The sequence below is a fragment of the Ailuropoda melanoleuca genome, chromosome 7 (genome assembly GCF_002007445.2).
Source record: "Ailuropoda melanoleuca isolate Jingjing chromosome 7, ASM200744v2, whole genome shotgun sequence".
Classification (NCBI taxonomy): Eukaryota; Metazoa; Chordata; class Mammalia; order Carnivora; family Ursidae; genus Ailuropoda; species Ailuropoda melanoleuca.
Window position 1 is genome coordinate 59182082 of NC_048224.1, and position 12148 is coordinate 59194229.

At 59.2% G+C, this 12148-nt stretch overlaps 1 protein-coding gene across 1 annotated transcript in view; it reads right to left on the reverse strand.

Annotated features, from left to right (window-relative positions):
• Window positions 1-11160, reverse strand: part of UBAC1 (UBA domain containing 1) — a 21407-nt gene extending 10247 nt beyond the window's left edge. The window contains exons 1-7 of the mRNA XM_034664807.1: window positions 11074-11160; window positions 9966-10073; window positions 8840-8942; window positions 8418-8526; window positions 7559-7787; window positions 4508-4594; window positions 3740-3878 (exon numbers count right to left, since the gene is read on the reverse strand). Coding sequence (XP_034520698.1) covers window positions 3740-3878; window positions 4508-4594; window positions 7559-7787; window positions 8418-8526; window positions 8840-8942; window positions 9966-10073; window positions 11074-11145 — 847 coding nt within the window. The 5' untranslated portion in view covers window positions 11146-11160. The remainder of the gene's footprint in view (window positions 1-3739; window positions 3879-4507; window positions 4595-7558; window positions 7788-8417; window positions 8527-8839; window positions 8943-9965; window positions 10074-11073) is intronic.
• Window positions 11161-12148: the final 988 nt, after the last annotated feature.

Sequence of the window (12148 nt, forward strand, 5' to 3'; positions counted from 1 at the left end):
CCCCCGCAGTGTCACTATCACACTCGTGCAGCCGCAGTCAGAAGACCGCGTCCCCAGCGCAGGCAGGCGGCCGTGGCCTGGGCACTTGCTGGCACACGGATTCTGGAAAGCGATTTGGCAGCGGCTATCAGCAATCTTAAAAATAGTCCCAGCCTATGAGTCAGAATTCCCGCTTCCAATCCCACCCTGGCAGAATCACCAGACGCAGTAAAGACAGAAAGACATGGCTGCGAATTTAACAATATCTGACTGGGAAAATCAGAACGCTCAGTCTTAAGAAAATGATTTTAAAAAACATAACTGAGGGGCTCCAGATGGCTCAGTCGGTGGAACAGGCGACTCATGACCTCGGGGTCATAAGCCCGAGACCCCTGTTTGCTGTGGAGACGGCTTAAAAGTAAAATCTTAATACGGTCAGTAAGCAAGCAAATAAAAATGCAAATGTAACTGAGCAATTCCACAACGTAAAACGAATCGCCTGAACACTTCCACAAAACCATTTCCCCCAGAAACAGCGGTGGGAGTTCCCGGGCCGCAGGGCTGGGGCGGCTGGAAGTGCCCGGCGGCCAGCACGGAGCCAGCACGGAGCCGCCCCACACGCACGGGCTTCGGGGAGCTGCTTCCTCCAGGACTTGGCAGCTCTTCGGGGTCACGTGGGACCGCGGCTTAGCGGGAAAGGGGGATGTCATCGCGTTTAGGACTGACAGCCCTCCCAGCCCTTAACGCAATCACTGGGGGCCCTCCTGACTGAAACCTCCGAAAACCAGCAAGAACAGCAGGCAGAGAAGCCGCAAGAAGAGCAGGGCGCCCAGGAGAACGAGGTAACATGGGCGGCGCGGGGTCCAGTGAGGGAAGGAGCCCACGTCCGCCCCCTCCCAGTGCTCAGGCAGCAGTCCCGGGAGGAAAGGACTGAGCAAAACCACGAACCGGGCTGTCTGCGAAGGACCACACGGAAGGGTGTCTGCGTGAGGAAGGACGGTCTTCTGCAGGACTTACACCAAAAGGCAAAGTCTGCACGTGTGACATGCAAAGAGCTCCTGGCCAACCTGAAGGCCGAGGCCGCGACCCAAGCAGGCGGCAGATGCTCAAGGCCCCACGGGGACGCGAGGCCAGCGGCCAGCACATGCAGTGCAGGGGACGAGCGCGGCAGGCCCGAGTGGAGTGGGCAGGGGGTGTGCCAGCCGCTGCCACGGGGACCCCGCTGCCTCGTCCCGGTCCTGCTGCCCTTGGGAACGCGAGTTGCACCCAGAGCAGGAAGTCCAACGAGGGCGTCACAGCGGCCGGCCCCAGGCCACAGGGAAGGGCGGTCTGCACAACTACGAACAGGGAACAGCCTGAGGCCTCTGTACTGAATCAAAGGCCTGCACCCGCTAAACTCCTGTCTCACACAGCACGGCCAGGGCACCTACAGGTGCCCCCAGCTTAAGCGTCAGACTCTTGGTTTCAGCTCAGGTCGCGATCTCAGGGTCATGAGATCGAGCCCCGTGTGGGGCTCCGTGCTCAGCGGGGACTCCACTCAGGATTCTCTCCCCCACTACCCCGCCTCCCGCGTGCACACTCCATGTGTCTCTCTCTCTAAAATGGCTAAATCTTTAAAAAAATAATAAAACGGCAAGGCCAGGAGAACATACACCACAGGCTACGCACAGGGAGCACACCGGGACGGCGCACAGGCCTGCAGACACTTCCGAAGGAAACCCACGGCTTGAGGTATGGGGGCCTGGCGGCCGCAGGACACCCCCAGGGGCAGGTGGAGCGCCCGGGCACGAGAGCCACAGGCCACAGCCCTGCCAGCCGCCAGCCGGGTGGCCCCTGCTCTGCCCGGTTCCAGAAATGTGAGCAAACGCGACACCACAGGACCGTCCCAGAAGACGGAGAAAGACATTCAGTAAAACTCCACGTCTGTCATGATGGACTCACCAGGTCTAACCAAGTGTCTTGGAGAAAAGACAAAACAAAGCCGGCAGCCAAGGGCACTCTCTGGGGACAAGCGTGAAAAGAAAGCGACCCAGGGGCACCTGGGTGGCACAGCGGTTAAGCGTCTGCCTTCGGCTCAGGGCGTGATCCCGGCGTTGTGGGATCGAGCCCCACATCAGGCTCCTCCGCTATGAGCCTGCTTCTTCCTCTCCCACTCCCCCTGCTTGTGTTCCCTCTCTCACTGGCTGTCTCTATCTCTGCTGAATAAATAAAATAATATCTTTTTAAAAAAAAAAAAAGGGACCCAAGGCAGCCCGTTCCTTCCTCCCATCAGGCCCACAGGCAGCAGGGGAGCCAGGGTTCCAAGCGAGGGGCCCGGACGCCCCGCACAGAGCAAGAAAATACACGTACACACGCGCCACCGAAGCCCGAACTTGGGACCAGGAGCCAGGCTCCCTGCCCGCACGGCACACGCTCTGGGGTAGGTTGCGGGCTTAGATGAGGAAAGCAGAACTGACAAAACTCCTAGAATCAAAGGAGAGCATCTTCCTCGCCTCGAGCTCGAAGGGTTTGCTCAGATGAAACACACACACTTTCAACTATGTTAAAATACATCACAGTGGGTCACAAAAACGCCAGAAAGGGGAAAACAATATTCGAGATACAAATAAACTGATAAAGGATCAGCGTCTGGCACATGTGAGGAACTTTGTGACTAAGAAAAACGATCCAAAGAAAAAGAGGCCAAAAGACGGGCCTTTCAGAGCTGAGGTCCTAGCATGGCTGAAGCTTCTGGAAGGGGCTGGGCCTCACAGCTGCGGGAAAGGGCCAAGCTCGCAGACACTTGCGCCCGCCTGGGTGGCAGCTGCCCTCACCAGGTGTCCTGGGAGCCACGGGGGCTGTGCACATGGCTGCGGGCCCGGCGCACCCCTGCGGCCCCACCCAGGCCCAGGGACGGCAGAGCGCCCAAAGCCGCGCGGCACACGAGGGAACAGCGCGAGTCCCGCCAGACGGCAGAGCAGGGACACACTCCATGGCACAGTCATGCTGGGACGCAGAAGCTCGCCCAGGACCCACCCTGCCACCAAGGACAGGGGCTCCGGTGACAGACACAGGCGGCACCACCCCCAGAAGCCCGGGCGATGATGAAGGCTCGCTCCCAGGGCTGGAGGGACAGCGATGCAGCAGGGGAGGTGCCCAGAGGACCCACAGGGCCTGGAACACGCCAGAGGCTGTTTTAATACCATCTTTGATTTTCTTTTAAAGATTTTATTTATTTAGTTGACAGAGCACAGGCAGGCGGAGCGGCACGCAGGGGCAGAGGGAGAAGCAGACTCCCGGCTGAGCAGGGAGCCTGATGTGGGGCTCGATCCCAGGACCCTGGGATCCTGACCTGAAGGCAGACGCTTCACCGACGGAGCCCCCCTGGCCTCCTTTAATACCGTCTTAGCCGCACTACTAGGTGTGCAGCTATTAGTCTTACTGTTATTCTTAAAGTTACAAAAATCACACACGCTCCTGTACATATGTTGTTTCACAGACTAAACGGGGGCCAAAGAAATCCCTCACAACAGGAAAAGCAAAGGCAAACACCTTCCGCGCACACGGTCCTGGCCTGCTGGGTGCTGCCCACGCTCGCCCAGAGCTGGACCAGCCACTCTAACTGGTTCCAGAGGACGTCCGGAGCCATCACACAGGAGGCCACCACACCGTGAGCAGAGCTCGACTCAGGCAGGAGTCACGGACAGGGGCGGAGACCTCACCATCCCTCGGTGACATCTGTGGGGTGCGGCAGGGCCCGCCCCTGGGGAAGCCCACGTACCTAGTAACGTTTTCGGGTTGGTCAGGCCCAGCTGCACCACCGGGTTATCCAGGATGGCCTGGAAGAGAGGGCTGTCGGGGTCGATGCCCTTGTCCAGCTCCTCAGGGGACGGCTTCCGGTCTCCCAGCAGCCACTCACACTGCAAATGCAAAAGCCACACCCGTGAGTCCCTCCTGACCCCCCCACCAGCACCAGCTGCCCCCAGGCCGCTGCCAGGGAGGGGGGCACACCCGGGGGGCTCTGACATCAGGAAGGAAAAGCGACACCGGTCTAGCCGATCCCCGCACCGAAGTTCAGGCAAACGGCTGAGATTTGTCGGTCCTTGGTCACTAAACAGGGGTGAGGCACGACCCACCCAGAGCATTGGGAGGAAAATGAAGAAATGCACAGCACCCCAGGCTGCGTCCCCAGGAAGTCCCGTGGGCCCGGTGCTGGTGAACCCGGGGCCAGCTGATGTGCAGCCGTGGCGCCCGTGTCCCCAAAGCACAGTGCCCCCCAGCCCGCCATCATGCCTTCCCTGGGCAGCTGTCCGTCAGCATCTGGTGTGTGTCCACGGAACGGGATCCATGTCAGGGCCGGTTCAACAAGCTTAGTAAACAAATCACACACTCGCCCACAGAACATGTACTTTTTTAGAAGGACGAAGAACTCGTAAAACATTTTATACCATCGGACTATCTACCGTCTTGTTTCACTTGGAAAGCCAACAGCAGACCGCCTGAGGAGGGAGCCACACATACAGACGGGGAGGGGGNGCCTGGTACTCACGGCGGCGTTCTGCTGGTTGTTGTTCACTCTGAGGGCGTCTATCACTTCCTTCTCGTCGAAGCCCATCTCCATCAGGGAAACGACAGCCTGAAGGAGAACGCACAGACCACTTAGGGCCGCGCGGGCTGGGGACGCGCAGCGCGCCTCAGGAGCCAGGCGTGTCCCGCGCACTTGGGCCACGTTTCATGCGCCATCCTCGCGGGGGCTAATGAGATCGGCACGCCACGTTCTAGTGCACAACTGTGCCTCCCTATGGCTTCACGGAACCGCTCCGTGTCTTCTGAGCAACAGATGGACCGCAGCCAGGCCGAGTCCGCGTAGCCACAGATCGCGCTTGGAAGCTTGCTTCCCAACGTGCCACGGGCAGGTCACACCAACGTCAGACCCCTTTAGGTTGGTCTCCACGTTTGGATAAAACGGTCTCCCCAACCACATGTGAGCCCGTTGCGGATGGCCTTGTTACCCAGAATCAAAGGTATTAGGGAGAGGCGTGTAAGCAAACCCGATTTAAGTGAAAACCAAAATGGTCATACTGATATTAATTTGTGAAGAAAAAGGGTAGGGTGGTTTTCTTCAGAATTTATCCTTAAAAAATGAGTCTATAAAATTAATTTTAAACATCTCACCATTTAATAAGATTTAAGCTGTAAGTATGAACATTCGGTGATTCTTGGAGGGAACAATGACCCAACGTTCAGTGTTTTGGGGGTGGGGGAAATGTACATTTTCAGGACAAAAATCACATAGGACGGTAGGTCCCTCACTTTACTCTTGGCTTCTTTAAAAATCTTTTTTATCATTATTTATTTGAGAGACAGAGCATGCATGAGCAGGGAGGAGCAGAGGGAGAAGCAGGCTCCCTGCTGGCAGGGAGCCCCACTCAGGACTCGATCCCAGGACCCTGGGATCACAACCCGAGCCAAAGGCAGACACCCAACCAATTGAGCCACCCAGGCGCCCCTATTTTGACTTTTCCACAAATTTTAAGAGCTTATTTTGAAAAAAAAAAAAGGGGGGGAGAGAGTGTAAGATTTTATCAAGTTAATTCTTTAAAGATCAAATCGCACTTTTGAATGAGGTCCCTGTGTTCTTCCTGTTTGATCTTCCCACCTTAACTGCTCTGCTTCTGCCAGGTACCTGGGCGTCGGCGCGGGGCAGTGACCCACAGAGCCCCGCGCACTCCGGCCACGGAGTGCCACACCTCTGCGGGCGGGGTTCAGCCTGAGCTGGACTGTCGGGTGTCCCAAAGAGCCCCCGACAGGAAGGAAGACGGCTGCGGGTGGAGGCCAGGACGGGGGCTCACGAGGCAGCCTCTCCTACAATGAGCCACATTGTGTGCTTTCCTGAACCAGCTCGTACCCCAGGCATGGGGGCTCCAGCCACGCATGCCGGGAGAAGGACCCATGTGCCACACAGTCTGACACCCAAGTCACAAAAAATCACCCAGAACCTCCCACTAATTCAAGGATAGGGTGGCCTGCCCGTGACTGTCAGTAAAAATGAGCTTCTCCCCTCACTCACTCCCACCTCAGCACGGGGAAGCGATGCCCTAGGACTTCTGCACGGTGGCCGCAAGGACGCACCCCCTCCTTCCTGCCAGGGGTCCATGCACTCACTCCTGCCCCACCACTGCACTTCGCTGTCCCCCCACCGCTGGTGCTGCCATGGCGGGGGGGAAGGGCACAACAGCAAAAAGCCTGTTTTGGTCTCAGGTACGAGCCCTGCTCTTGGATCCCGGCTTCCTGGGGCCACGTGAATACTCATGTCCCCATGGACTCTTCTCTCGAATGGTGTAAGACCCAAGGGTGGGAGAGTGCGACAGCCTTCATAGCGGTATTCACAGAACCTCTCCCACAAAGAGGCCACGGGAGGGCCCGGCACAGGTGCCCATCTCAGGAGAAGAGCGCATCAAGACAGCTGAAGTGGCACCCGCATGACAGGGCTGAGCCGTGGCAGCCTTGACCAGGGTGACACGGGAGCACCCCCAGGGGAAGCCTGGAGCCCCGTGGCAGAGCACAGAGCGCCCTCCAAGAGCGGGCCGCCCGTCCCACAGGGCTCAACCCAGCACATAGATCGGCCTCTGGAAACACAGGCTCTAGCTCACCAGAGAACAAACAGCAGCAGCAAACTAGCCTGACGCAGGGGCCAGGAGCCGTCAGCAGGGCCCGCGGGCTGGGGTCTAGCGGCCACACTAGAGGTGTGGAGGTGAGGAGTTGTAGCTTCAGACCAGGACCCTGCAAAGGGTCTGCACCCCCAGAGGGACGAGGAGCTGGAAAAGCAGTGGCCCCTGTGCGGGGAGGCGTCAACCCCAGAGCCACGGCCTATACTGCACGGTGGCCCAGGAGCCCTGCCTGGGTGGCTCACATGACATCCGGGCCTGGTGGCAGGTGCCACTCAGCCCAAGGAAACAGCCTCAGAATCACCCGCAGCCCAGCCGCGTGGGATTCCCACGAAACAAGCCCACAGGTGAGCTGTGGTAAGCCACTCTGACAATACCGCGCCCAGGGCAGAATCAGGAGAACGTGTGGACTCTGAGACCTAACACCTGGAGCTCACGGGTCTATAACCTGAAAGAAAACCGCAGGCTGAAAGCAGAGAAAACATCGCAGAGGAAACCAAGGGCCTAGTAAAAGAACGGAACAGTGGAGAACAGAGCGCGGAGAAGCCTCAAGCACACGATGAGGGCAAAGGAGCAGCCATGAACCCCAGACCAGTGTCGGCGCCCGGACACGGCCAGAGCCGCCCGGCCCCAGGGCCCCAGATCCTGCCTATGCCACGGTCACCACATGGCCAGAGCCTGATGGCCAGAGCCTGACCCGAGCCCACAGTGCGCCAACAGCGGCAACACGGACGGGATCCTGTTGTGAGTTTTCAGATGACAAATGTGTCAGCCAACTATTCGGAGAAAAAACACCCACCTGGATTCGTGTGAGGACAACTTAAAGCTGAATTTAGGCCTGTCTATAAGCCCCTCACCCAGCTTTACTCTCTCCAGGGCCACGCCCGGCTCTAGCTCCCCCACCTGGCTACCCCCAGGCCCGGAACACATACCCGAGCGTCAGCCCGGAACTCCCTTTTCCTCCGGATCTTCTTGAAGATCTCCGTTAGCTCATCTCTGGGCTCCTCATCTCCCGTGCTAGTCCCAGCAGCCTCAGTGGCAGCCTCAGGGGCGGCCTCGGCCTGCGCCCCTCCTGGCGAGGCCTGACCCGGAAGAGGGGCGTCAATGGTCGGGTCTTCCGCGTGCTCGATTAACCACTCCATGGCCTGAGGTACCGACATGCTGAAAGGCAACAGGAGACTCTTTCCAGCACTCCCGGGCCGCTCAGAGGGCCTCCAGCCTCCCTGACATCCCCGGGCAAAGCCTCTCTGGTGGCCCTCGTTGTGAGAATAGCAGTACAGATGGGTGTGAAACTCTGGGCCCTGCCCCAAACACCCCCAAGGCCCCGGCCAGAGCACAGAAACCCAAGTACTAAGACTGGGGACCAAACTCGTGGGGTACACATGAGAATCTAGGTCCAAGACAAAAAGGAGCACAGCCCACAGACTGTCCTCCGGCGTACAAGTCGGCTGCTTCGGACCCAAGCGTAGACACAGGCGAGTGGCTGCGGCCAGGCAAGCCTGGGGGGGCTGCCAGAGAGCACACCGCACGCACCGCCAGCCGCCACGTCCCCGACCTGCGCGGGCTCCAACGTGGTGCTTGCACACAGTGACCCTGGGAGGACCCGCAGGGCCACTGTCTGAAGACACGTTGAGGTGCCCCACCAAGTCACTTCCGGGACGTGTGTTTAACGCCTCTCTTTAAAAACCTACATCTACTATAACGACTCAATCTAAGAGTTTGAGACGGAGGAAGTCACCCCAGGGGAGCCCCACAGCGTCAGCAGCAGGGGAGGAGGTGGCCCGGACATACTGGTTCAGCCGAAGGGCCTTGGCGGCCCTGCTCTCTGGGAAGCCCATCTCCGTGAGCTGCCGCAGGGCGGCCTCGTCCACTCTCCCATCCTCCTCCTCGTCGAGCATCGCTGCAGGCAAGAGACAGGGCCACCTGTGAGGGCCAGGCAGTGCGAGGGCTGCCTCCCACCCCAGAGCCTGAGGGCGCCCGCGCACGCCAAACCCCCTAAATCTCAGCAGACTGACAGGAACCCTCAGCCGACAGGCTGGACAGGAGCCCGAGGTAACAGAAAGCCCGAACACGGTGCGTTCTCAGTTTTCCCAGTAGTGACGCAGGGGTCATGAGCAGTGTGGATGGGGACCGTGCGGGGCTGACACAGCCTCTGAGACGGGCACACAGCGGGTCTGAACGCAGGATTCGGTCAACCTGGGGCGTGCTCATACCATTCGCCTTCTTGAACAGTTCTACCGCATCCGGGTTCAGCGCTAACAGCTTCTGCGCGACCTCGATGAGGGACACCAGGATCTTCCGGAGTTCCGTCTGGAACTGCGGAGAAAGAAAACCGGGCTCTGACTTCTCCAGGTGCCCAAGAGCCCTGCCTGGACATGTGACCACACTCCTGGGCCCTGCAACTCCGCATGTGCACGTCCAAACCCTGCCGCTACTGGGTCCCGAATGTGGGGAACGACGGTGGAAGCGGTGGGTGAGGCCGCGGAGTGGCAGGAGGGCTGTGCCTGGGGGGAGGAGAGCCTCAACGGGCTGTGCGAATGGCTTCTAGGCTGGTGACACCAAGAAGCACCTAGAGACACTGTTCAGCCCTTTGGCCAACGTAGAAAGTGCCAGCCCGCGACATAAGAGATCAACCTGACTGGATGCGCTTCCCAGACCCGGGCCTCGGATTCTCACCTGGCCAGAGACCGGCCGGCACATCAGCGTCGGCTGCAGCCAACTGGCCCCTACCGAGGAGGAAGGCTGCTGGGAATGCAATCGGAAGCCCCGACGGACGGGTCCCTGGTCCCACGGGTGAAACGGGTTGACTGCCCCTCCTTCCCACAACAGGCCTCAAACAGCACGTGAGAGACACTGCGTGGGCCAATCCCGCACGCAGCCTGGGGACGTGTGTCAGGGCCTGATGCTCTGTCTGCCGCTACGACGAGCAGGGCTCGTGGTGGCGCTCTCGGATTAGGTGGCCTCGCTGTCCCAGTCCTGCAGAGCGGGCGTGCCCCCAGCTCACAGCTGGCCCACAGGACACTGGACACGCTCTGCTTCTTTCGCTTAGAATGTTCCAACCCGAAATAACTAAGAGTCCAGACTTCTCGCTACAAGTTTTTGCCAAACTTAGAGCAAAACTCTAATATTCTCCCAGTAGCATCGGTCTTCTCAATCCTGCCTTCCGACGTCTTTTAAAACTTTTTGTTTTGAGATAATTTTAGATTTAGAGAGAAGTTGCAAAAATGTACGCAGAGCTCCGTCCGCCCTTTCCCCCGCACCCCAAAGTACCGTCAAGAGGCTATGCGGCCCCCACGCAGGCGTGATGAGCCCGCAGCACGGCCCACAGCGAGCACTCACGTCTCTGATGTTGGTCTGGACCTCAGCCCGGTCCATGTTGTGGGAGGGCAAGTTGGCCGTTGCTCGGAAGATAGCATCTCTATCTGGGGCTTTCTGGTCTTGTTTTTTCTACACAGAAAAGTAATCAGAAAGTCAAAAATGAATGAGAGCGGTGAAAGACAAGACCATGTAAGCTGAACACACAGAACTCGAACAGGGGATCGCTCTCCATTGGCAGCAGAGGGTCCCTGCAGGATCGGAGCTCATTCAGGACACAACTCCTGCCTGTCATGAGCAGGGCAACAGGGCAGGAGAGAAGCCAGACACGGTCCCTTGTGGCCACAGAGAGACCATCACACGTGAGCTGTGGCTGTGCCGGGGCCAAGAACGCGCACTCACCCCTCCTGCTCCTGGAACCCCTGCGGCAACAGCATATCTGTATTAGACAGTAAAGACTCCCAAGACAAAGAGAACGGGAGAGATGGAGACCATTCTTTCCAAAACAGAAAACAGAGAGGGGTCAGCAGAGCGCACAGAGCAGAAGCCTGACCCAAAACATGGCCTGGCCAACTCCAGGCCAACAGCAGAGCCCAAAGGAAGCGCACCGGGCAGGGAGTGAGCAGCTGGGGCCAAGAACAGTGCTCCTCTACCCCCTTGCTCAGCCAGCAACCACCGGAGGGGGCAGACTTGGGGAGCCCCCGAGCCGGGAGGCCCCCGAGCCAGGGAGCCTGGGCTCAGCAGCAGGAAAAGGAGGTACCACATCAATCCTTGACAATAAGATCCAGCACCCCCCCCCCCACCTAGCAGCTTCAAGGGCCCTGAGCAGGAGATGTACCACTGTGGGGGGGGGCCGCAGAGNCCCCCCCCCCCACCTAGCAGCTTCAAGGGCCCTGAGCAGGAGATGTACCACTGTGGGGAGGGGGGGGCCGCAGGGCTGGGTCTGCCCCGCAGGGAAGCCCAGCGGCAGGCACACCCCACCAAGCAGAGAGAGCAGCTGGTGAGCCCCCCCGTGCCTCTTACTGAGAAGGCAGCCAAGGAGGGCTAGGGGCGTGCGGAAAGCCCCCAACATGAAAGACAGAGACCAAAATGAGAAGAAGAAAAGTAAACACCACCCACACAAACCACGAACTCTCAGAGCTCTCGAGAGCCCCCCCAGGCGCGCAGAGACCCCGGAGGGAGTGCGGGAAGAGCGGCGGAGCATGCACAGCAGACAGGTCGGGGCTGACCAGTGCCAGCCATGCGGACACCCCGGAAACGGAGACCAACACTGACACCGCGCACGCAAGCGCCTGGCGCTCACCAACAGCCACTCGGTGCTGGAGCACAGGCCTCAAGAGGCCCCTCCCCTTCTAGATGCTAGAAGAAGCTGGAGCGCAGGCCTCAAGAGGCCCCTCCCCTTCTAGATGCTAGAGGAAGCTGGCCTCCACCAGACCAAGGGAACAAGTCAACAGCAAGATACTGGATTCTGCAGGCAGAATTCAAAGATGGCCCTAAGACCCCACTCCTGGCAATCACACCTGCACGATCCCAGAGCCCGGGAGCAGGATGGCTGCACCCTGGGCTGAGGTCACGCTGTGGCACAGACAACTTGAAGAAAAGGAAATGACCCGCCTGGGGAGGCCTGACCTACACAGGCAAGCCCTGAAAAAGAACAGGGCTCTTTCTGTCGCTGGCTCTGGAGATGCATGGGACCACGTGGCAAGGAAGAGTGGCGGGCCCCACACGCTGAAAGTGCCCCGGCTGACAGCACGAGGAGACAGAACCTCAGCCCTTCAGCCTCAGGCACTGCCAACCACCGGAAGAACCCAAAGCAGAGCCTTCCCCAGAGCCTCCATGGAGGAAATCAGAGCAGCAGCACCCCGGTCTGAACCCAGAGCCTGAGCAGAGGGCCCAGCCGAGCCCACCCAGACGGCTGACCTGTGTGCGGTTTTAGGCTGGTGCGTCCGTTGTACCATGACAGCTGGCCACAGGAAGGGTCCAGATACACAAGGCTCAGAAGCTCTAACACAGGGGGGCGCCTGGGTGGCACAGCGGTTAAGCGTCTGCCTTCAGCGCAGGGCGTGATCCCGGCGTTGTGGGATCGAGCCCACATCGGGCTCCTCTGCTGTGAGCCTGCCTCTTCCTCTCCCACTCCCCCTGCTTGTGTTCCCTCTCTCGCTGGCTGTCTCTATCTCTGTCGAATAAATAAATAAAATCTTTAAAAA